This window comes from Vanellus vanellus (assembly GCF_965231255.1).
Source record: "Vanellus vanellus genome assembly, chromosome: 1".
Lineage (NCBI taxonomy): Eukaryota > Metazoa > Chordata > Aves > Charadriiformes > Charadriidae > Vanellus > Vanellus vanellus.
In genome coordinates, this window is record NC_138905.1 from 191,645,140 (window position 1) to 191,668,796 (window position 23,657).

A 23,657-nucleotide genomic window follows, 5' to 3' on the forward strand; every position below is an offset into this window, starting at 1 on the left:
GGGAGCACCGCGGCGGCGGTAAATAACACTGCCGCGTGCGGTAGGCAGAGGCGTGTGGGGCCCGTCACCCGGTGGGGGGTATCGGCCCGGCCTCTTCCGCGGTGCCCAAACCCCTGAAGATATGGGGGGGCGGGGGGCGGAGCGTCTGGGGTGACCCGCGCGCCTCAGCGCGGCGGGTTGTCGTTCGGTCGGCGCCGTGCGACGTTAATCCGTGTCTCTCCTTAATGCCCAGATGAGCTGAGGAGCCGTTGGCCAGATGAAGGTGGAAGTTGCTGGGGCGAGGCCACGAGTGTCCCAGGGTGGCCCCTGACCAGAGTCTCTTCCCCCAGGAGAGGCTGTCCCCCATCACAGACCGGGTCACCCCATGTCAGCCGTTGGCCCCCAGCCTGACAGGTGTCCCAGCTCCTGTCTGCAAGCCCCTTGCCCCGTCAGGGGACAGCAAGATCAACCCACCAGTCTCCTACCTGTGCTGTGCTCGGCACTGGCGATACCCCCAAAGAGTGTAACAGCCTTCTGTGCAGCCGCCCTAGAAGATGGAAGAGAAAAAAAGTAAGCCTTAAAACAAACAAAAAAACAAACCCAAAACCATGTTTTGAGCAGTCATTAGGCAGACCTTGTGAGAAACTTTTTTAGGAATCAACAGTCTTCACTTAACCTCTTTTTCCAGTCAACCAAATGAAATTTCTGTGCCAGAATGAATGGAAATTTTTTTTTCAGTTGTAGCATAGAAAAGATTAAGTAGCTAACTTATATATAGGTAAGGTATCTTTTATGTTTTCTGTGTTGTTAGTGGTGATAGTCAGGAATTTAGTATCTTCAATGTAGTCGAAGAACGCTGCCTTATTTCTCCTTAGTGTTGTTACAGTGGAGGTACATCGCTTTGTTTTTGCATGTGTTGAGAAACAGTAATGTTTTTACCTAAAAAGCCTTCATTTTTTTCCTAAATAAAATAGTTTTGTTGCAGTACTGCTGTACTGTACTGACAGCATTAATTAAAAAAAAAATATATAAAAATAGGAGCTAATAGGAAGTTGAGAATTACATAGGCTCAACTGAATATGCTGGAAAGTATCGGTCATCTCATGACAGCTTCACACTTGAAAGATAATAAGTGACCTATGTAAAAAAAATTTCCTCACACAGCTTGTTTTGTTTGCATGTTCGTCAGCTAGGTCTTGACAAGATGTGGGATAACTGTTTGAAAGTGGGATAACTATTGCACTACAATGCTTTCTCAGACAGTGCTCCCACTGATACCCGCTGTAGTATTTACTTGTATAAATTTTAAAAAACTAAGTAGCTACAACCATTTTAATTTCTCACCTGATCACTTACGTACTTGTCCATTCCACACCTCTTGCAGCGCTGTGTGACTGCTTTGAAGTGGAGAACCTTACCAGTTCCAGGGAGGAAAGGATGGAAGGTAATATACTTTGGATTTATGGAGGGAAAGGGGAAGGTAGTATATCTTTAGCACCACTTCCGGTGTGAGAATGATAACCAGAAGACAATAGTTTTGCCTTCTATGGAGTATGTGTAAGATGTTAGTCAGCAGCGCTACAGGTCCTATACAGGAAATGTGCACCCAAGTATTTTTTCTGGTAGCTGGCATAAGTAGCTCAGGCCTTGGCTGATTGTTTCTTGTTCTAGCATCATTCCCCTACGCAATGCTGAAAAAAGAGATATATGGCGACAGGGATTCTATAGAGGGAAAAGAAAATACCTGCAGAGGTAATGTCCTCAGCCAGGTTTAGAACTATTGCCACCAGACGCCAGTCCACACCCTGAGTCATCATCTGGTGAGATCATTTTGAATGCTGGCAAGGTAGATGCATCCTGTGTTTGTTCGTTCCCTGTCCTCCTGGCTGGGGTTGACAACAGCAGCATTAACACTGGAGGGGAGATTAGTGATGTGAACATCTGTCTTTTTTAAAATGAAAATGATACTATGCACTTCATATGCAATCTTTTCTTCACCATGCAAAACCAAGTTTTTGCTGTTAGAGTTTTGGGGCAATCCAGCATGGGAGTTGGGGAAACATTTCCAAGGTGAGTGAGTGGTTTGAGCACTAGACGTAGTAGGGTATGGTTTATTTTCTTTTGGCCTACACAAGATTATCACTGATAATCCAGAAATGAAAAACTGTGTTCAGTCACCCATCGTCTGAAGTAATCTATCCACCAGTGCTATCCAGACTTAGCAAATGTATTGAAATACCTGAAAACAGATAAGAAATAAGGACAGCAATTTTAAATCTGCAGTGGTGGAACTTCTTACTAGAATTTCTGAATGTGTATTTTTAAACACAGATATTAAATATACTTATTTCTCAGTATTTTAAATTTGTGATTACTGTCATGCACATCAAAAGGAGGACGAGAATGGCACAGGGCAGATGAAGTCTCTTGGAGCAGTAGCGTAGATTTCCAGAAAGTGTTCTGGGCATTTTTTGTAATGGGACCTATGGGACCTTTATCTTTTCACTTTACTTTTTTTTTTTTTTTTTTTAAAGTTCTGTGAATATAAAAGGCCCATGAAATGATGTTGAGAGTTAGTGCCAAATCAGTTGTTTTACAAAATAAAGTTTTACAAGATAAATATCAGGCTCTTAGCTGCTGGTGACATAAGTAGCTGGGGTTGTGGTGACAAAAGATTGTTACTTTCTTCACTGCTGTCATGATGCTTTTGAGAGCAATCATAGCCTCTGTACTGCCATAGCATTACTTAGCTTCTGGTGTCTTGGGCAACAGAAGTCATTTTCTGCTAAGTCAAAAATTAAGGAAATACTTTTTACTAGCCTTACAAGAATGCAGTGTTTCATAACCACTGGGGAGGTGTCACCCTAGCACATTTGCCAACCAAGATTTGCTGTCTGAAAGTGGAATGTACACCTAGTATGATGACAGTGGACTCTACCTCTAGAAATGGAATAGGAAAGCAGATTTACTTATTCTTTTGTGCTTGATCATTGAAGAAGAGAAATGTTAGCCACGAGAGAGAGCCTGTTCTCTTTTCTGGCATTGTCTTTTGACACACAGAACTATATTCCCTTTTCAGAGTCCTTGTAAAGGATGCACTGCTAATGTTTTAACAAGAGCTTTCATTAATAGTCTTAGTATTTCAAAGGTACATAGACTTGGAAGAGAAGTTCAGAGCCAGTAGCTTAAAAAACATTTATTTAAACAAAATGTTCTTTATAAATATTTCTAGTGGAGGAAGGAGACATTATATAAGGGGTGTATTAATTATTACAACTGATAACACTTGGTGAACAGAATTTATCAAACTGCTTTTATCTGAAAATATCTTGAACATTTTCCCTAGAAAACATACTCAAAATATTGATGGGACAGGATAGTCACCTTGTGTAGCTAAGGGAGGTTATAGCTATAAAAAAATTTCCAAATGTCTTTTGTTTAATAATATGTTTAGTTCATTCAGTTGAAAATATTCTACTGTGTCACTTCTATGAGTTTCAGTGATGATTAATTTATAGTGGGACTAATTTGCTGGTGTTTGGAGAAAGGCTTCCACAACACCTTTTGTAGACATGCGTGAAGTTACTTGAAGGAACATCACAGACCATCAGAAGACACTCCAGTTCATCACTTGGCTTCTGTTTCACTTTCATGATTAGGTTTAGGAATAGACTTCTGAAGGTTTAAGCCTTCAAAAGAACACAGCTGTCCTGACTAGTTTTTTGGAAGTGCCTCCCAATCAAATGAGTGGGAGTCTTTGAAAAGTCCACTAGGAGCTACTTGTGTTTTTAGACTTCTTGGGAACTGTACAGATTTGTAAATGGAAATTTACATTTCAGGTGATTTGAAGACATTTTGGACACAGTTGGGAGGTAGAAGAGTGGATGTCATATTTGAGCAGGTGCAAAATCTGCTGCTGTTGCTGAAGCAAAAGATCAAGAATGGAACTGCCACAAACCAAGGTTTGAAATCTATGTAAAGGTTAAGCTGGACTGCAGTGGAGCTGTGGCCTGCTTTGTGTAGGGCTATGTGCTATCTGTCACAATTCAGATCTCTCTGAATTTAAAATTACTTAGTAGTAGGCGTTTTTAAGCACTTTTCATAGAATGGTTTAGGTTGGAAGGGACTTTGAAGATCACTGAGTTCCAACCCCCCTGCCATAGACAGGGACACCTCCCACTAGACTAGGTTGCTCAAAGCCCCATCCAGCCTGGCCTTGAACACCTCCAGGAATGGGACCTCAACAACTTATCTGGGCAACCTGTTCCAGTGCCTCGCCACCCTTAAAGTGAAAAATTTCTTCCTAATATTTAATCTAAACCTGCCCTCTTCCAGTTTAAAGCCATCCCCCTTGTTGTATCACTGCATGTGCTTGTAAAAAGTCCTTCCCCAGCTCTCCTGTAGGCCCCCCTTAGGTACTGGAAGACCGCAGTAAGGTCTTCCCAGAGCGTTCTCTTCTCCAGGCTGAACAACCCAAACTCTCTCAGCCTGTCCTCATAGGACAGGTGCTCCAGCCCTCTGATCATCTTTGTGTCCCTCCTCTGGACCCGCTCCAACAGGTCCGTATCCTTACGTTGGGGACTCCAGAGCTGGATGCAGTACTCCAAGTGGGGTCTCACGAGAGTGGAGTAGAGGGGCAGAATCACCTTTGACCTGCTGGCCACACTTCTGATGCAGCCCAGGATACAGTTGGTGTTCTGGGCAGTGATCACATGTTGCTGGCTCATGTTGAGATTCTCGTCAATCAGCACGCCCAGGTACTCCTATTTAGGGCTACTCTCTAGCCATTCCCTGCCAAGCCTGTATTTGTGCTTGGGATTGCCCTGACCCAGATGTAGGACCTTGCACTTGGCCTTGTTGAACTTCATGAGGTTGACATGGGCCCACCTCTCCAGCCTATCCGGGTCCCTCTGGATGGCATCCCTCCCCTCCAGCATGTCTACCTCGCCAAAGAGCTTGGTATCATCGGCAAACTTGCCGAGGGTGCACTCGATCCCACTGTCCATGTCTCTGACAAAAATATTGAACAGCACGGGTCCCAGTACCGATCCCTGAGGAACGCCACTCATCACTGGTCTCCACTTGGACATTGAGCCGTTGATCGCAACTTTTTGAGTGCAACCGTCCAGCCAGTTCTTTATCCACCGAGTGGTCCACTTGTCAAATCCATGCCTCTCCAATTTAGAGACCAGGATATTATGGGGGACAGTGTCAAACACCTTGCACAAGTCCAGGTAGATGATATTGGTTGCTCTTCCCTTGTCCACTGCCGCTGTAACCCCTTTGTAGAAGGCCACCAAATTTGTCAGGCATGACTTGCCCTTGGTGAAGCCATGCTGGCTGTCACCAATCACCTCCTTGTTTTCAGTGTGCCTTAGCAGAGTTTCCAGGAGGATCTGCTCCATGATCTTGCCAGGCACAGAGGTGAGACTGACTGGCCTGTAGTTCCCCAGGTCTTCCTTATTTCCCTTTTTGAAAATAGGGGTTATGTTTCCCCTTTTCCAGTCGGCAGGAACCTCACCAGACAGCCACGACTTCTCAAATGTGATAGATAGTGGCTTAGCAACTTGATCTGCCAGTTCCCTCAGGACCCGTGGATGTATCTCATCAGATTGCATGGACTTGTGCACCTTCAGGTTCATCAGGTGGTCTCATACTTGATCTTCACCTACAGTGGATGGTTCTTCATTTTCCCCCTTCCTCATCTTTGCCTTCTGTATCATGGGCAGTGTGGCTGCAGTCTTTGCTAGTGAAGACTGTCTCTGCCTCTGTCCAGTTCTTGTGTTTCCTTCCGGAGAGGGCCCATATTTTCCTTAGTCTTTTTTTTCTCGCTGACATACTTAAAGAAGGATTTTTTGTTTGTCTTAATGTCCCTGGCCAGATTTAATTCAATCTGGGCTTTAGCTTGCCTTACCTGCTCCCTGGCTGCTCAAATGATTTCTCTGTATTCCTCCCAGGCTACCTGCCTGTGTTTCCACTCCCTATAGGCCTCCTTTTTCCTTTTGGTCATGTCCAGGAGCTCTTTGTTTTGCAGCCTCCTGGCTTTTCTGCCTGCCTTCCTCTTTGTAGGGATGCATCACTCCTGAGCTTGGAGGAGGTGATCCTTGAATATTAACCAACTTTCTTGGGCCCTTCTTCCCTCCAGCACTTCATCCCATGGCACCATACCAAGCAGCTTCTTCAAGAGGCCAGAGTCAGCTCTCCCAAAGTCCAGGGTGGTCAGCTTGCTGTGCACTTTCCTCACTGCCTCAAGGATCTCAAACTTGACCATTTCATGGTCACTACAGCCCAGGCTACCCTTGAGTTTGAGGGGCCCACCAGCCCCTCCTTGTTGATAAGGACAAAGTCCAGCATAGCTCCTCTCCTCAGTGGCTCCTCAACCACTTGGAGAAGGAAGTTGTCATCAATGCAATCCAAAAACCTCCTGGATTGCCTATGCCCTGCTGTGTTACCTTTCCAACAGATGTCGGGGTGGTTGAAGTCACCCATGAGGACCAGCGTCTGTGAACGTGATGCTGCCCCCGTCTGTCTACAGAGGGCCTCATCCGCTCGGTCTTCTTGGTCAGGTGGTCTGTAGGATACTGCCACTGTAATGTCCCCTGCTCCCGATTGCCCTTTAATCTTGACCCATAGGCTCTCAGTCAGCTCTTTATCCATCCCTAGGCCGAGCTCCATGCACTCCAGCCAGTCGTTGATGTATAGGGCAACACCACCTCCTCATTTCCCCTGCCTATCTCTCCTGAAGAGCCTGTAACCTTCCATGCCAACACTCCAGTCGTAGGAGTCATCCCACCATGTTTCCATGATGCCAATGAGATCGTAGCCTTGGAGGCGTGCACACATCTCTAGCTCCTCCTGTTTGTTCCCCATGCTACGTGCGTTTGCATAGAGGCACTTCAGCCGTATCCTTGTTGAGGCTGACTTGGCTGGAGCAGTTGTAATTACTTTGCGCTGCTCTCCAGGCAGCATTCCTTTGCCATGTGTTAATGTTGTCTTCCCATTGGCTCCTGTTACCCCAGGAGCTCCTGGCTCATCTGCGTAAGACTTTAAGCGTGTTGCAGTGTAGCCAGCACATCTCGGAGCAAACGGCTGCAGGCCCTCACTAGCACCCCATTCCTCTTTCCTTGGTGCATCATCCCTTGGCTTGTCACAGGCAAGCCTGATAACATCCCCTTCCCCCGTCAAGTCTAGTTTAAAGCTCTGTCAATGAGCCCCACTAACTCTTGGGCAAAGACACTTTTCCCCGCTTTGAGTGAGACAACCCCCGTCTGCTGCCAGCAGGCCTGGTGCCGCATAGGCCATTCCATTGTCAAAAAAACCCAAAATTGTGGTGGTGACACCAGCCATGGACCCACGTATTAACAGACTGAGCTTGTCTGTTTCTTTCAATGTCATTGCCCCCAACTGGAAGTAGGGAAGAAAAAATAACCTGTGCTCTGGATTCACATACCAGCTCTCCCAAGGCTCTGATGTCTCTGATGTCGTCTTCGCACTCTGATTTGCACTTTCATCGCCCCCCGACATGGAACAGAAGCAGCAGGTAGTAGTCTGAGGGCCGTACCAGGCTAGGAAGTCTCTTTGTGATGTCCCTAACCTGGGCCCCAGGGAGGCAGCAGACTCCCTAAAAGTGGGGCTGCCCTGCATATCAGACCCTCTGTCCCCCTCAGAGCTGAGTCACCCACAACTATAACCCACCTTTTCTTCCTTGTAAAGGTAGTCTTAATACAGTGAGTAGGCCTTTCTGGTCCTGGCAACTCATCTGATGTATTTGGACCATCAGCCTCATTGTCCTTTGGCTGGTCTACCATGCCCAGGGCCTCATACCTGTTGTATAGGTATATTTAAAATATACTTGCTTTTTAAAAACTACTAATAATTTCAGGTGCATTTTGCCTGTATACTTTTTTCAAACAATGTGTGGCTCTTGAGCACATGGAACTGAAATGTTTGTTCTTAAGAAATAATGAAATATCTGCAGTGCCTTGTGTTTTGTTTATCGTCAGAAGGTTTAGCCTTTCAAGTTGATCTCAGTGAACTAAATGGTTTTGGGGTGGGATTACAATCGTATATGTATTACTTTGTATTGGAGACAGCATTATAACTTGAAACATCAGTAGAAAAATGTGACAGCAATACATTTAAGATTGTTCCTGATTTTCATGGAAATAAGTTTCCTTTATCTGCATCAAAATCAGAAGTTTGATAAGCTTGGAGCAGTACACAAGTTTCCTTTTACTAGTTTATTTAATTCATAATTATTTTTTTTTTATTATTAAGTCGCCCATATAAATGTATTCTATGGATCTTACCACTTTCTTTGTGCAAGAAAATGTACAGTAGCGTAAGATGCTTTTAAACTGGTATAGCAACACACTCTGCATTGTAGTGTTTGCTCTAAATTAGTAGTACAATTTTTTGTGTACTTGAGCTCTTATCTTGATTTTTATGACAAAATACTACAGCAGTGCATAAATCAAAATTGAAGTTGAATACCCAGATGACACAATGAATCTGTGACATAGTTAAACTTGAATTTTTGTATGCTTTGTTCTGTAGAGATTTCAAACTAAGATATTAGCATGGATTTTCCTGACATTTGTCTGCTACCTTGTAATATTTATGGCATGGGGTAAGAGGTTGAGACAGAACTGGTCTCTTCTTTGTGTTCTTACTATCTGAACACCATTTCCACCAATTTAGGAGTAGAATTAATTTGGTCTGCCAAGATCCAGCCCTTCTTAGCAATAAGATGACTAGTCTGATGACAAAGTAAAGAGAGAAACTTAGACTAAATTGTGTTTATGTATATTACTGCCACCAGAGGCTACTGGTTTGTGTGTGTTTGCAAACATTCCAGCAGCTTTCCAAAGGCATGCTGATTCACAACTACTAATATGAGCTGTAATTTTAGTGTAATTCATAGATGTGTCTATTAAGGACTATGGTGCAAAATGTTTTTAATAGTATGAGTCTTGCAATGCTCTAGATGAGCATAGTGTGGATACAAGTGTCTCTGGAGGACTTACACCTTGTTTTCCCTATTATCATTGTCCCTATTATCATTACTTAAATTACACTTCATATCTGTTTTGGTTTGGTTTTTGTATAGAATACTGGCAGGCTTGGACACTGGTGAATGAAGCTAATTTAGGTGATCTCTTAACCTTGACAAATGGTATGTGCATCTCAATCATATTTATTTAGTATGTGGATTTATTTTGTCTTGTTTTACTCACGAGGAGCTTATTTGCCTTTGTTGAAATCAATAAAATAGATCTGACAAGCCTTTTAGCATTGCAAGGGAAAAAATGTAGTTAGTAGTTTCCTTGGGTACTGGACTGTGGACTCTCGCCTGATATTGTACTTCTGTGGTTTGTGTGTGTGTGTGTATGGCTTGTACCAAGTGAAGAGTAGCCCTAGTAAGCCCTGATGAATCCAAGCTGGCTGCAGGCAGAGTCATCTTGTGCATGGCTCCACTAGCTGTAATACCCTGGCATCCTTTTGTCTCCATGCACTTTGAAAGCTACATGGAAGATTTTAATGTACAAATCACCTGGTGGCCTGTGATGGGTTACTGCCTCAAGTTTGTCAATGTACACCTAAGTTTCCCCCCTTTGGGGAGAGGGAAGGAGAGAGAGGGAGGGAGAGGAGGAACAGGAGAGAAAGAGTGAGAGTGTGTCAGCTAGTCCCTCACTTGCATACCTATATGCAAACACATGACTTTTGTATAAGTTATAAAAAGCAGGCAGTAGGGCATTTGCTAGTATGCTCTTTGTTAGCTGTAGTTCATAGCAATGCATTGTTCTTAATGTATTTTGGCAATTTTCTCTTTAGTAACTAAAGTAAGTTCAATTATAAACTGAAATGTGGATTGCTGAAGCTTTTGCTTGCGTTCAATTTTGTTCAGTAAGTGATGTGTTTGATGGAGATGGCATACAGGAAACCAAGCCCAAATTGCAGCATCTTCTTACAGATGACAACACTGCAGAGTCTGTAGATGCTTCTCACAGGTCAGTGTATTTAATAGTTTATTCCTGTTCCTTATTTGACATATCCTTTAGTGCATTTGAGAGAGATTTTCATCTCTGCCTTGTATTTCTAAATTTAATGTTTTAAACCCAGTTTTGAATCCTGCCAGTTTTCGGAGCAAAAATATTTTTAACTTGACCTACAAGGAAAACCTGAGGTTTTGAGTAGACTTGTCTAATTTGCCATGTGAGAATGTTGCAGAAGTAGGTTGTGAATAAAGAACCATGAGTATTACCAGGATTATCAGGGTTAGAACTTACCAGTTTTTATGTTGAGTTCTCAGGCTTTCACAAACTGTGCAAATTGTCGAACGCATGACTTAGTCTCTCTGTATTTAGCCTCAGGTACTGATTTGGAAAATAGGGGTAAAGATATTATTCCTTTCTTCTTTGTTTTTAATGTCCTTTCTGTGTTTTAATATGTAAGTTCCTTCTGGGGAAGAGCTATTGCCTTTTTGTTTGGTTTTTTTTAATGCCACTGAATATGTCTTCCTAGGATGGTAGGACAGTAACACAATGCGAGCAGTGATTTGGTGAAGCTCCTGGCCTTCTAGCAATGGGCTTTTTCTTTCCTGTACTAATAATATTGAACCCCTAAAAACCTGAGTTGAACCACTAAAAACCTGAGTGTTTTACTGGTTGTCTAAGATGCTGCTCTTTTTTATTTTTTTTTCCTTTTTTTATTCCAAATAGCAAAAAGGAAGAGATGGAAAAAACAAGTTCAGGGATTAAAGAAGCATCTCGTAAAATTCAAGATTTACCTTTAAACCTGCAGTATCAGAACCACAAGTGCTCTAGTGCATGTCTTGCCAACAGAGCAGCAGACTCCTTCAAGGGTGAAAATCCTCTTAAGATACCAATCCTGTTTCACTTTGAAAGACGCCATGCAAAAGCAGACTGCCTTTCGAAATCACTGGATGTGAATTATAAAGCTCCTTGTGGTCGAAGTCTGAGAAGCTTTCAAGATGTGCAGAATTATTTGTTTGAAACAGAGTGCAATTTCTTATTTGTTGATCACTTCTCTTTCAACACATACGTACTGTTGGGCAGAAACACCGTAAATCCTGAACCCCTTGTGTTTGATTTTGATATTAGCAATGGAGCCGAGTCTGTGCCCATTTCCTTCTGTAATGATCTTGACCGCGCAAGATTACCTTATTTCAAATACCGGAGGGCATCATGGCCGCGTGGATATTATCTCAACAATTTCTCCAGCATGTTTGTTGATTCATGTGACTGCACAGATGGCTGCATTGATAGGTATGTAGAAAAATCTAATCCCAGACAAGTGATGCGTGGTGCCTCAATAGTAGGGTGGTGGTGTAAGCGCGAAGGCTTGCAGTACCAAACAGTGCCAAATAACGAAGAACCAACACTGCTGGAATATCTATGCAAGCTGTCTTGTGCCATGCTTTATGTTGACTGACACCACCGTGTCTTTATCTTCTCCAGAACTCAGGTGCTCCTACCCGTCCAGCCTCTGTTGTAGGGAAGGAAGCAATCAATGGTGCATTATTGTGTTCCTTTCCCTTTCTTCCCAAATTGGCAGTGCTCCTCCAGGTGAAGCTGGCAAGCAGATCTCTTGGCTTTGGGAAAGGAGTGGGGAAGGGATAGTCTTGTGCCAGGAAGGCTTGTTTTCCTGGCAGGCAGGGAAGGATCCTACATGACAACTTCTGCTGCAGCTCCTGCTGTGGGATAGCATCCTAGAGATGGGATGGGACGGGACAGCCTTGGAGAGATCACATCATTTGGAACTTAGAAGGTTACTTGAGGGCAGAGGAGGAAACAACCTCTACATCTCATCCTTCCCCTTGTCTAAACAGAATGATGAAACCCTGCAGTCACAGGACACTTTTATGTTCTGAGCAGTTCAAATGGTGTTGCTCATTACTGTCTTTTTTTTTAAGTCCAGTAACTGGCTACTTATTACTCTGTGGGAACTTGCACCAGTTGTCATATGTAAGTTTGGTGATAATTTTGTCCACTTTCTTGAAGGGTGTTTGTCTCTGACCTGGTCTCTGCCTGTAGGTGTTACTTGATGTTGAATCCACTTTGTATTATTGATAGCTGGGGCAGTCACATGTGCTCGTGTGTAGTATAATTGCCCATGACCCAACATAACCTTGAAATCCCAGCCTACTATAATGATGCTTCAGTAATTAAAGTTACTTAGTTTCAGCTGAGCAGTGGAAAGCAGCAAACACATAGCATGCTGCTGCTTTGCACTGAACTCCCCTAACAGTTGAGATGCTTTTGATGTGTGGTTTTGGGGTTCAGGATTTGGTCTGTTGCTGTTTTCACAAACACTGTGCGTCTTTGGAGTTGTCATAACATAAGATGGTAAAGGCCAGCATTATTGCTTGAGTTCTCTACTCCGTAGTGTGAAATTCTTCACTTCCTGGGGGCTGGGGTGGGAGGAAGATAATGAAGTAGTGCCTAAAAGACTGAGATGCTGTGCCAGAACAGGTGATTTTAATTCCTTCATTCAAACTATTTGGGAGTGTCTTGTTTATAATAAATTTCTGTCCTACTTGAGCTGTTTGCATGTGCCTTTTACAGAGCTTGGTGGAAGAATGGGGTTGGGGTGGAGAGAACTTGATTATTGAAAAGCACGCATAACCAGGCAAGAGACAAAGAGAAGGGTAGGGTGCCTGAAATGGCCTTGTGGAGTAAAAGTGAGGGGGCAAAGAATATAGGTGTATATAAAACTGTGTGTGCATAGTCTAGTACATTTTAAATTATCAAGATTTATGTTGGATTTATGCTGCCCAAATACATTCTGAAATATTTTACTGTTATCTTCTAGGTCAAAATGTGCATGCCTACAGCTAACTGCAAGAGGCTGTAGTAGAACTTCTCTGTCTCCAAGTAGTAAAACATGCCATGGATACAGTTACAAAAGACTGGAGGGACCTGTTCCTAGTGGGTAAGAAAGACAGAATTATTAACTGTTATTTTGTTTGTATAATCTTATTTTACTCCTGTAGCTGTAAGTACTACAGGACTAAAATAACTGCTGTTTCTGGATTACTGAAACCTTCCATTTTTGTCTCAATTTTACTGACAGATCAGGATGTGACTTGAGTAATAGGAGGGGAAAAAACACTTTTGTACTGCAGATACTACAATTTTCATAGCCTAGTTCAAGATCCCAGAAGAGTGTGAAGAGTAACAAACATAGTATTAACTGGTTCAAGAGCTCAAGCAGTATCTAGCCCATGTGCTGGTTCGTTTAGGCATGCCAAGGGGGGAAGGGAGAAGGGAAGGAAACCTACTACAAAGGAAGGAGATCTGTCACAAGACTATCTCAGTGTATATCAGCCAAAGAAGTGGGAAGCAGTAGCCACCCTTGGGTTTTGCCCTGTATCTTGTGCACCCATTTGCTCTGTAGGACCAGAGTCCTAAGGAAATACCAGCCAGCTGCTGTTGCCAGACTTAGTTATGTGTGACTCTTCCAAGAGTATCCAAAGCCATCCCAGTGCTGCAAGTGTTCACCCTTTCTCTTATTCAGCTCCCGTGGATTAATATGTAGCCTGGGGAAGGTGCCAGTAACCTCAGGTGTTTAGGAGAGGAGTTGTGTAAGGTAGCTTTCTGCAATAGCTGAGGGCTGAACCCACAGGCTTAAGGGGGCCCTTTCAGTCCTTTGCACTGTGTGATGTTAGTTTATGGTTGGTGTGCAGAATTAAAGCTGCCAGTGAACCCAGAAACAAATGCAAAAAAAGCACAATTGTGAATTCTTTTAGAAATATTTTGTTAAATTCTAAAACTCATGACAGCTACGCTGCCATCTAGGCAGACAGGTTGTCTTTGCTAAAATCTGTTCCAGCATAGAATGAGGTGCTTCATAGGGATTTCTGCTTCTGTGTGATTTACTCCAATAAAATAAAAAGGTAGCATTAATTTTTCATGTCTACTTATATCAAAATCTGGCTGACAGACTCTTAAAATTCATGAATTGGCAATCAAGAAAGTCATGAGCATCAGAGCACTGCTGCACAATCAATTTTAGCCAGAGTCTTTATTTTTTCAGTCAACTGCCTTATTAATGTTCAGGAGGGAAATTGATAATAGCAACTTTGTTTTGGTAATGCATTCTTTTATATTGTGTTTTGTTTTGCTTCCTCTTGACAGAATTTATGAGTGTAGTGTGTTGTGCAGGTGTGATAAGATGATGTGTCAAAACAGAGTTGTACAGCATGGCATTCAAGTCAGGTTGCAAGTGTTCAACACAGAGAAGAAAGGCTGGGGCGTCCGCTGCCTAGATGATATCGACAAGGGGACATTTGTTTGTACTTACTCAGGTAACAGAAGGTGACCTGTGGAAGATGTATAGCATAATTCTTTCTCTTGTGACTTGTGCCCTGGATTTTATTTTGAGACTCAAACAGGGAAATGTGGGGTTGGAAAAGAAGTGAGTCAATATAATCTTAACTTGCAAGATGATCAAACGGACAGAACAACCTTGAAGAACTCTGCAATACAATGGTGCCAGGCAAACAATCAAAGCATTCTGGAGCAAAGCCTATCTCAAACTATTGATTTTTCCCTCACAGGCCTGTGCATCCTGTGCCAGAGCTAGTTTTCCTTCAGTGTACGTGCATTCATATTTTGCTTTCCCAAATAATGTTCTTGTATTTTTTTTTAATGTAAGTTTGAGCTGCAGTAGTGAGTGTGACCCATCTTGGCAAACAAACAATTTAAAAGAAAAATATTCTTTTTCTTCCAGGCAGATTAATGAGCAGAGCTGAAGTTCGAGTGTTGGAGGATGCTGGTCAAAAGCTGAAAGAGAAGAGTCCTGTGAATGACAGAGGCCATGGCTTTTTTTCAAAAAAAAGAAAATTTGACACTGATTGTTCAGACTCTGTGACTGAACTAGTGCAGGCTGGCAAAAATGACATTCTTGAGAAGCTGGAATCTTTGTCTCAGACTGTGGATAATGAAAATAAATCAACCCTGTAAGTTTACTGAAACAAACATAAGCATAACAAAATATTCTGCTATTCTAAAAAGTCCTTTGTAAAACTGAGAGTAGAACTGAATGTCCTCAGCTGAGGGTGGGGTTTTTTTCTTTCCCAAGCTTTTTGTTAGTTCTTGATTATTTCTTCTAGTGGGACAGTGTTTTTCCTCTATATTGATTTTACTTACTGTGTGTACCACTTGGTATTTTCCAGAAATCCAGTTCATCTTCTGGGTGTACTTGAGCTGTTCAGGGCATTAATCATTATGCCAATTTGAAAGAATTAATAAAAGATACTTGAGATAAAGATAGTTGGTGACACTGAAGGTTTTGATAACAAATTAACCACTAACTCTCCTGTCCTTTGCTCCCAGTCTTTAAACCTCATGTTCTTTGTAACCTTTCCTGCTACGAGTCTAAACCTTTCCTGTTAAGAGCCTGACAACACATCACTTTTGCAGTGAATTATACAAAAGTTCTGGTCCTGTTTTCATTTCACTGTCAGGATCTCACAGCCTATTGGGATTCATGAAATAAAATTACTGCAAAATAACCATGTGGGTTTGCCAATAGCATGCTGTAGTCTTTTTAGAAGGAACTTGGGAGTTTGTTTTCTTAAACTTTGTTCCTTGCTCTGTCACACTGCTTTGTAAACACTTTCTTTCTACTGCTCATAAATGATTGCAAATTCTTGCTCATTTCATAGTAGAAGATTATTGTGGATCTTTGAGAAGAACCATGAAATTGCAAATGGAAACTCTTTAAAATACCTGCCGATGTATTCTCATTTGCATTTCAGTATCTTGGAAACCTGATGAATTATTCATTTTCTAAATTACATAATTCAACCAACAATCAACTGGATTTTACTTTACTAAGTGTTTTCACTAAAAATTGCAGGGAATCACAGATTTAAAGTAGCATTTACTGTAATTCTACCTTAACTCTCATAAATTGCCTTTCCTGAGAATAAAAATGTTTCATATATGGGCTGTGTAAAAAATATGACAGACAAAAAAAACTTTGTAATTCTGCCTCTTAAGAAATGACAATCCAGCTGATCTGAGAGGACATCAGTGTGCTAAGCCTGACGTGTCATTCACCCAAACAAATTGCCTTTATAAGGACAAACAATGTAATCATGTAATAATGTCATATGTTCTTGTGGCTACTGCACTTTCTGAATTTACAAAGGGGTTTAAATCTTAAGAAAGCCTTAAAGAGTAACATTTGTTGTCATTATCAGTAATACCATGATGGGTTTTGTGACAAGAAAACACATAAAGGTTGTAAGTTTTCTTGAATAAGAGCTGCTACTTATTACTAGATGTACAGATATTAAGATTAGTTTTGAAACTGGTGTTTTCTACTGCACAGTGAACATAATCCAAACGAGTGCAGTTTTTGATGTTGTAAAGGCATATGCCGGATATTGCTTCCCATCCTTCTTCAATCTTCTCCTGATGTGAAGGAGTGAGGTTCTTTTGTGGGGAGAGTATTTTTTGTATCCGCTGTATATTGACTGTCTCCCCTTCTGTCTCCCTCTCTATCCTCCCTCTCTATCCTTTGTCCCCGCAACATATTTTCCTATTTGAAAGCTACTCTGTCAAAACTGTTGAAAGTGGTAGCAGAAAAAAGGCAAAACTCTGTAGGTGCTCTATTTTGAAATGATCTGGTATAATAATAGTAAAACAACAGAGAATGTGGTTCTCGGGAGAACTGGGAAAGGATGCTGATCTCTCAAAAAAGTATGAATGTTTTTTTTTCCAAATACTGTTTAGAACCTAACCTAGGTCCTCAATTCTTAAAGGCAAAATAGTCACAGAACTTGGGTTGAGGCCAGACTGCAGGTTCTGGTGTAGTCTGTTCTTTATGAACTAGAGACTGTTAGAGAAATGTGTGTTGTGAGAGTTATTTCTGGGTCTTTTTGTGTTTTAAAATTTCCTTTTGACCTTTCTGTACAGAGTTAATCCGAAGAATTTAAGTATTGCAACCGTGAAAAGACCTGGAACTAGAATAGCTGTTTTTCATAATGACCAGCTAAAAATGGTAATAATAATAATAACTGGCTTTAATAAATTAATTTTGCACTGTGCTGATTATGTATATGTTAAATTTGACCTTTTCATCTTGTATTTTAAATAGTGCTAATGATCTTTCTTCATGAAATTGTGTCACACTGTGAGCTGAGCTGGCATGCTGGAAGCTATACCCCATCCCTTCTCCATTATCAGTCCTTCAAGATGTTCCCTGAGACCAGCACTAAATACTCTCACAGCCTTCCCTTCTCCACCCTTCGCTTGTGCTCCAGCCTTGAGTCTTAAGAAATCATTCTCCCCTTCCACCCCCTGTTGTAACTCTCTGCAGGGTTAGGGGACCATTGTGATATTTTTGTGATGTCTTCCCAAAGAACGACATAGCAGGGAGAGAAGAGAAGAAAATCTCAAGAGTTGGATGCAGTTTTCTCATGCGCTGGCACAGTTGAGAAAATTTGATCTGACCTGGGTGTGAAGTGTTGCCTGCAAATAACATGCAAAAGAGGGAAACTGGGGTAAACTTACTCTGTAGGTTTCATTGGTTTCATTGCACTTAAGAAATGCACATAGGATTTTCATGCTAACATTTGGCAGTGCTGTCCATTCTGGAGCTCCCATAACTAATTGCCTTTTTGTGGTGGGAGAGGAGAAATCTTGTCAGTTCTGTTCATTTTATTGAAACAATGTAAAAAGCATGTTTGGACTTTGGTTCAGCAACTTACACATACGTGTTTAAATTCTGGTGAAATTGTTGGGACTTAAGCACGCACTTAAATGTTTTGTTGAGTGGGAAGCTCCTTCCAGGTTATTCTGAAGGATAATTTGAAATTTGGATAAGTGTCGCATTGCCAGAAATGTATGAACTTTTGAAACTCAGCCATAGCTATGCATTACAGTAGGTTTAAAACTTCAACCATAGAGTCCTAAAAGCCAATTGCTATCCTGTGTTGACCCAGAGTTGCATACAGCAACAATACATCACAGCCTTTTCATTATCTTTTATTCTGTTTAAAGGAAATTGATACACTGGTGCACAGTGCCAGCTCAGATGAAGATAATAGTTCTCAGATGCATCAGTCAAGCAAAACAAAACTAACCAGTGGAACAAAGAAAGGAAAAGAAAGTAGGTTTGCAGAGCTATAAATACTGCACTCTTAGTATACTTGTGCCCCATCAGGTGATGGACTTAAAATGTAGGAAGTAATCTTTGGATGTGGGCATGCCTGTTCTCAGAGTAGAATGATGTTGCCCACATAATGCTTAGGCTGTCTCTAACAGAGCGCAGTGGTACAGAAATTTTTGCTGGCTTGTGTAATGCGGTGCATTAGCTGGTACAGGGCAAGCTTTTGCCTGCAAAGTTGATCCTGCCACATGTTGAACAGTCCTGACAGCAGTTGCTCAGATACAGTGCAATTGTGGGAAAGTCAGTCTTGCAAATGTTACTGTGTCACACCTGATACATGTTCCAGTCAACCAAACTGGAACAGGATATAATGCGGGGGTGGGAGGACCTCAGGCTGGAGAACCAGTGTTAAACTGATGCTATTTGCATGTGCATCTTGTTTCTGTCTTAATTACAGTTTGTGATTCTCTCAGTGGGATTTGAGAAGAAGGGAGAGACTAGGTCACCCACAGGAGACTTGAGCAAGTGTTTTAGGCACTGCAGCAGGAAACAGTCATTTGTGGGAGGATTGGTGAGAGGCATGGAAAAGGACAGTTGTGTTATACACTTGTAAATAACAAGGCAGACGTGTACATTTTGGAGAACAAAGGGTGGGTGAATAAGAGTTCAGGGCTAAACAAAGGAAAGGCTTTGGCCTTAAACTGGCATTGAAAAACAACTTGTGTGTCTATTGACAGAATCCACTCAGCAGCAGAAGGAAGAACATCCGATGGAAGTGGGACAGACTGAGTCTGCTGATGTGGACAGTGCAGAATGCAAAAGAAAGACTCTGTCTCTGCAGGATGTTGATCGTGGCAACTCAGGTGTGCTGGATGACAGGTGTGTCGTGGCACCATTCAAAAATGTAGCACTAAAAGCTGACTGCAAAGAGGAGAATCACAGGAAGTCAAAACAAGGCATGTTTTGTGAGGAGGCTGATGGTGACAGGATGCTTCTGAAGAATGCTAATGAAGAAAATATTTATGTACTGGATGCCACAAAAGAAGGAAATGTGGGTCGTTTTCTTAACGTAAGTAAAAGTTGTGAGTGTTCTCTTAGTTTAAATAAATAATGATGTGTTTGCATAAACTAGAAAGCTCTTGCACATAAACCATATATGTGGTAGGTGCATGACAAGTCAGGCTATGTGGTGCTCCCTGCGCTCTGAAGTGATAGAACAGCAGGTTGGGTCACACCAGCTGTTAGTGCCTCCATACTAGCTGTAGTTTTTGGCACCACTAGGTTCCTGAGTGAAATATTCCCCAGTAATGAGTGACGTCTTTCTCCTGAATTTTTGAACAGCCTTTTTTGGGGGTCCAGAGAGCAAATGGCACATTTTGTTGAACCACAAGCCTTCTCCCAGCTTCACTTTTTGTTCCCCAACCACTGTAAATTCTAGCTTGTGCTGATTTAGAATAAGGGTTGTGATATTGTAGGAAATTTCTCTACTGTTCAATCATAAGTTCAGAAAGTGGTCTATCATATTGTGTATGTATCTGCTAAATAAGTCTCTCAATTTTGACTTGCCAAGAAATAGTAGTGAATTACCAAGTACCTCCAGCTAAGGCAAGTGTTTCATAGACACATCTGCAAGTACTCTGCAAGTAACTTATTTCTCTTCATTGGCATGAATATGTGTCTTAAAAGCAAAATCCTTGCACATGTTTAAGCTCTTCTTCATTGCAAAGGGAATATGGTGTTAGGTTTCAGCAAGCTGCACTACTAACCTTTTCTTCTGCATCCATGACCATACACATGTTCCTATGTGCACCCGAATGACCTTTCACACCTCGTATCTCTTTGCCAACATATGCAATCATTTAAACTACTGCTCGCTCCCTAACACTGCTTCCCTGGCTGACAGCGAGATACATCTGTCCCATGCTGATTATTTGTGGTGCATCCTGAATCAAAGATGAATTCTCACCATAGATTTCTGGAGTACAGCTTGATATAAGACCTTGGTTTTCCTAGGCAAAAGTACTTTCATAATATGATGGAAAAAAGTACTTTAAAGAGACATAGTTACTGCAAAAATAAGTGGCAATGGAATTGAGTAATAGAGAATCTGTGTGGGCTGGAGAAGGGAAGGAAGAAACTACCTTTACCAGTGACAGATATCTGACACAAAATAGGTTCTTCAGCCAACGATGAGGTGTTTCACTGTTTCTAATTCAAATATTCTGTTTTACAGCACAGCTGCTGCCCAAATCTCTTTGCACAGAGCGTGTTTGTAGAGACCCACAACAGAAGTTTCCCATGGGTGGCGTTCTTCACAAACAGGTGAAATTTTTGAAGTCTAATGCTGTTCATTCAAGGCACTAGGGGAAAAAGCAGTGCTTAGTTACTAGGAAATAATTATGCTAAGAGGGGGCAGATGCTTAGATCACAAAACCCTAAAATTACCTTCTTATTGGTGACTTCTTACTGTGCACTAAAGACTGAAGAAATATAGCTGTTGATTATCATCACTAATGAGTTTTTCTTCAGTTTTGCACTGAAATGTAAAGTGGGGAAGCTTAATTTTGATGCATCCCATTTCAGTGATATTCTTCTTCAGTGTAAAAGTAGGTTTAACTCAGCATGGTCATTTTGAAAGCCAAGAATCAGTGATCCCAATGTTGTCTCTCAAGGAACGGCCAGCAGATCTGAGCCCCATAGGGCAAGGTTGGAGCCTGCAGGGTTTTAAGACTGAGGCACTTTGTGGGCAAAACAGGCTGGCTCCAGGCCTTCTCCTCACAGCTACCAAGAGAAAGAAGGACTTGGTGTAGCCCAACATGTCCTGGTGATGTGGCGCTAGGATACTCAGGGGTGAAAACTTCTTCTGAAAGCAAAAGATGTGGATCTTCCCTTAGTGGATGACAGAAAAGGAGGAGGTACAGAGAGCTGGTGCTAGTGAGACACAAGAAGGTGGAAGCAGGGAAAAGATTAATTGTATGAATTAAGCTAGCTGATACATGTGACAGCAGGAGTACTGACTGAGAACTTAACAATAGAGAAGAAAGGATTCATTCCAGACCAACCAGCTCCAGGAAACACTGATCTTCTGTGGAGCCTTGCAACTCTGGTCCACACTGACACAGGTGCTGTGGATTGCACTGTGAGGAGGGCTTCCAAGAACTGTGAAGACAATGTTTTGAAATATGTCAGAAAAAAAGATTTTGTTTTAGCTAGAGTCTTTCTTGCTTGGGTACTCAGTAAAGAAGTGTGTGGTGGGGACTGAAGCCAGTGTAGGAGGTAATAGTGGTCAGGAGAAGACACTTAGGGAAGAAGATTGTTGAAGGAATGTTCCCCTGGCTGGTCCTCTTGCTTTCTGGCAGTCACCCTTTAAGAATTTTTCTACATTGAAGACTGCATCTGGATCATCGAGCTTAATTGTGTAGCTTCCATGAACTCACCCAGTCACCTTTTTATTTGTCTTGTATTTTTGGCCTCCAGAACATCCTAAGGCAGCAAGTCCCAGGTTGCAATTATGTGCTTTTTGAAAAGTCCTCATTTGGTTTGTTCTCAGCCTGCTGCCTGGTAATTCACTGAATGTCCCTTATTGTATCTAGTGAGAAATATCAGAGAATTATTCTCTTCTTTGTAATACTCATATTTTATTGTATTTTCCCTTAGTTGTCCCTCAGCATCTTAGTCTCAGGTATTTAACTTGGCATTCATGTGGGGTAATGAATTTCCTACCTTAGAAATTTCTTCTCTTTTGTGTACTGTCAGAGCAGCTAGTTCATGAGGAATGTGTTTAATTCTGGGTCTTAGGCTTTGTGCACATAGATAGTGCGATTGCATTAAAACGTAGCTTGTCAGACCAAAGATGATAGTCTTCATCATCAATGCATCAAGAGATCTGTTCAAACCTCACTGATGCACTGTACATAGTAAAAATAACAAAACTGTGTTCTTATTTAGATCTATTCACTTATGCGTTTTTTCCTTTTTCTTTGGTGTGATTTTTGTTTCACAGAATTTGCCTCAAAGTTAGAGCAAGTTGTTTAGACTCTGACCCTATCGCACTGCTTGATAAATTCTTTTCTCCTAGGTGTGGGTATTTGCACTCTCCATAGTTCTGGTATGCAAAGCAGCATGTACATGCCAGAGATGCCTTATATCTCTTGGTTCTCTCCCAGCAAGTTGCCTGTGTGATGCTCCCTGCCTGCTACAATTTTGGGGTTTGCATGTGAATCGTTGGCAAAAAGTTGTAAGCACGGTACTGTCTCACTTCATTCAAACAAATTGACCAAGTGTTTTATTTCTTAGGCATGTGAAAGCTGGAACCGAACTCACATGGGATTATGGTTATGAAGCTGGAAGCATGCCAGAGGCAGAGATTTCCTGTCAGTGTGGAGTTCAGAAGTGCAGGAAAAAAACCTTATAGGCAAAGCTTTCCTACTGTCAACACATCAAGTACCTGGAGATTTATATGCTGGAAGGGATTACTACACAGCGAACAATACACTTAAGTCAGTGGTGCTAGCTGTATTCAACTAAAATTCCTTTCACCTGATCATCTTTTAAATTTACATTTCAATGTCAGTTTTGTAGTTTACAGAATCACAGAATGGTCAGGGTTGGAAGAAACCTCTGGAGATCATCTAGTCCAACCCCCCTGCCTAAGCAGGGTCACCTACAGCAGGTTGCACAGGAATGCATCCAGGTGGGTTTTGAATGTCTCCAGAGTCGGAGACTCCACGGCCTCTCCGGGCAGCCTGTTCCAGTGCTCTGCCGCCCTCAACATAAAGAAGTTCCTCCTCATGTTTAGATGGAACTTCCTATGTTCAAGTTTGTGCCTGTTACCTCTTGTCCTATCACTGAGCACCACTGAAAAAAGACTGTTTCCATCCACCTGGCACCCTCCCTTTAAGTATTTGCTGGACCCGTTCCAGCAGTTCCCTGTCCTTCTTGAACTAGGGAGCCCAAAACCGGACACAATACTCCAGATGCAGCCTCACCAGGGCAGAGTAGAGGGGGAGGATAGCCTCCCTCAACCTGCTGGCCACACTCTTCTTGATGCACCCCAGGACGCCATTGGCCTTCTTGACCACCAGGGCACATTGCTGGCTCATGGTCATCCTGTTGTCCACCAGGACTCCTAGGTCCCTTCCCACAGAGCTGCTTTCCAGTAGGTCACCCCCTAATCTGTACCAATGCATGGGGTTATTCCTCCCCAGATACGTTACCCTGCACTTGCCCTTGTTAAATTTCATAAGGTTTCTCTCTGCCCAGTTCTCCAGCCAGTCCAAGTCATGCTGAACAGTGGCACAGACTTACGGTGTGTCAGCCACTCGCCCAGTTTTGTGTTATCAGCAAACTTGCTGAGGATACACTCTATCCCTTCATCCAGGTCATTGATGAATATATTGAACAAGACTGGAACCAGTACTGGCCCCTGGGGAACACCGCTTGTTACAGACCTCCAACTAGACTCTGCACCACTGATCACAACTCTGAGCTCTATCTGCCAGACAGTTCTCAATCCACCCCGCTGTCCATTCATC

General features: G+C 42.2%; 1 protein-coding gene across 1 annotated transcript; it reads left to right on the plus strand.

Annotated features, from left to right (window-relative positions):
• Window positions 1–432: 432 nt before the first annotated feature.
• LOC309670592 (histone-lysine N-methyltransferase SETDB2-like) lies at window positions 433–22,713 on the plus strand. Its single transcript, XM_082481592.1, has 14 exons — window positions 433–549; window positions 1,364–1,423; window positions 3,819–3,941; window positions 9,089–9,154; window positions 9,887–9,989; window positions 10,701–11,267; window positions 12,814–12,933; window positions 14,139–14,308; window positions 14,734–14,962; window positions 16,929–17,013; window positions 18,015–18,123; window positions 18,861–19,192; window positions 20,357–20,445; window positions 22,420–22,713. Exons 1-14 carry the CDS (start codon window positions 534–536, stop codon window positions 22,535–22,537), a joined length of 2,187 nt encoding a protein of 728 aa, XP_082337718.1. The 5' UTR covers window positions 433–533; the 3' UTR covers window positions 22,538–22,713.
• The last annotated feature ends 944 nt before the right edge of the window (window positions 22,714–23,657 follow it).

What these genes read in the sequence shown, in the direction of transcription:
- LOC309670592 (XM_082481592.1), top strand. An exon ending in ACAGATGGCTGCATTGATAG is followed by an intron (nt 11,268 to 12,813) that starts GTATGTAGAAAA and finishes GTTATCTTCTAG; the next exon opens with GTCAAAATGTGCATGCCTAC. An exon ending in GTGGCGTTCTTCACAAACAG is followed by an intron (nt 20,446 to 22,419) that starts GTGAAATTTTTG and finishes TTTATTTCTTAG; the next exon opens with GCATGTGAAAGCTGGAACCG.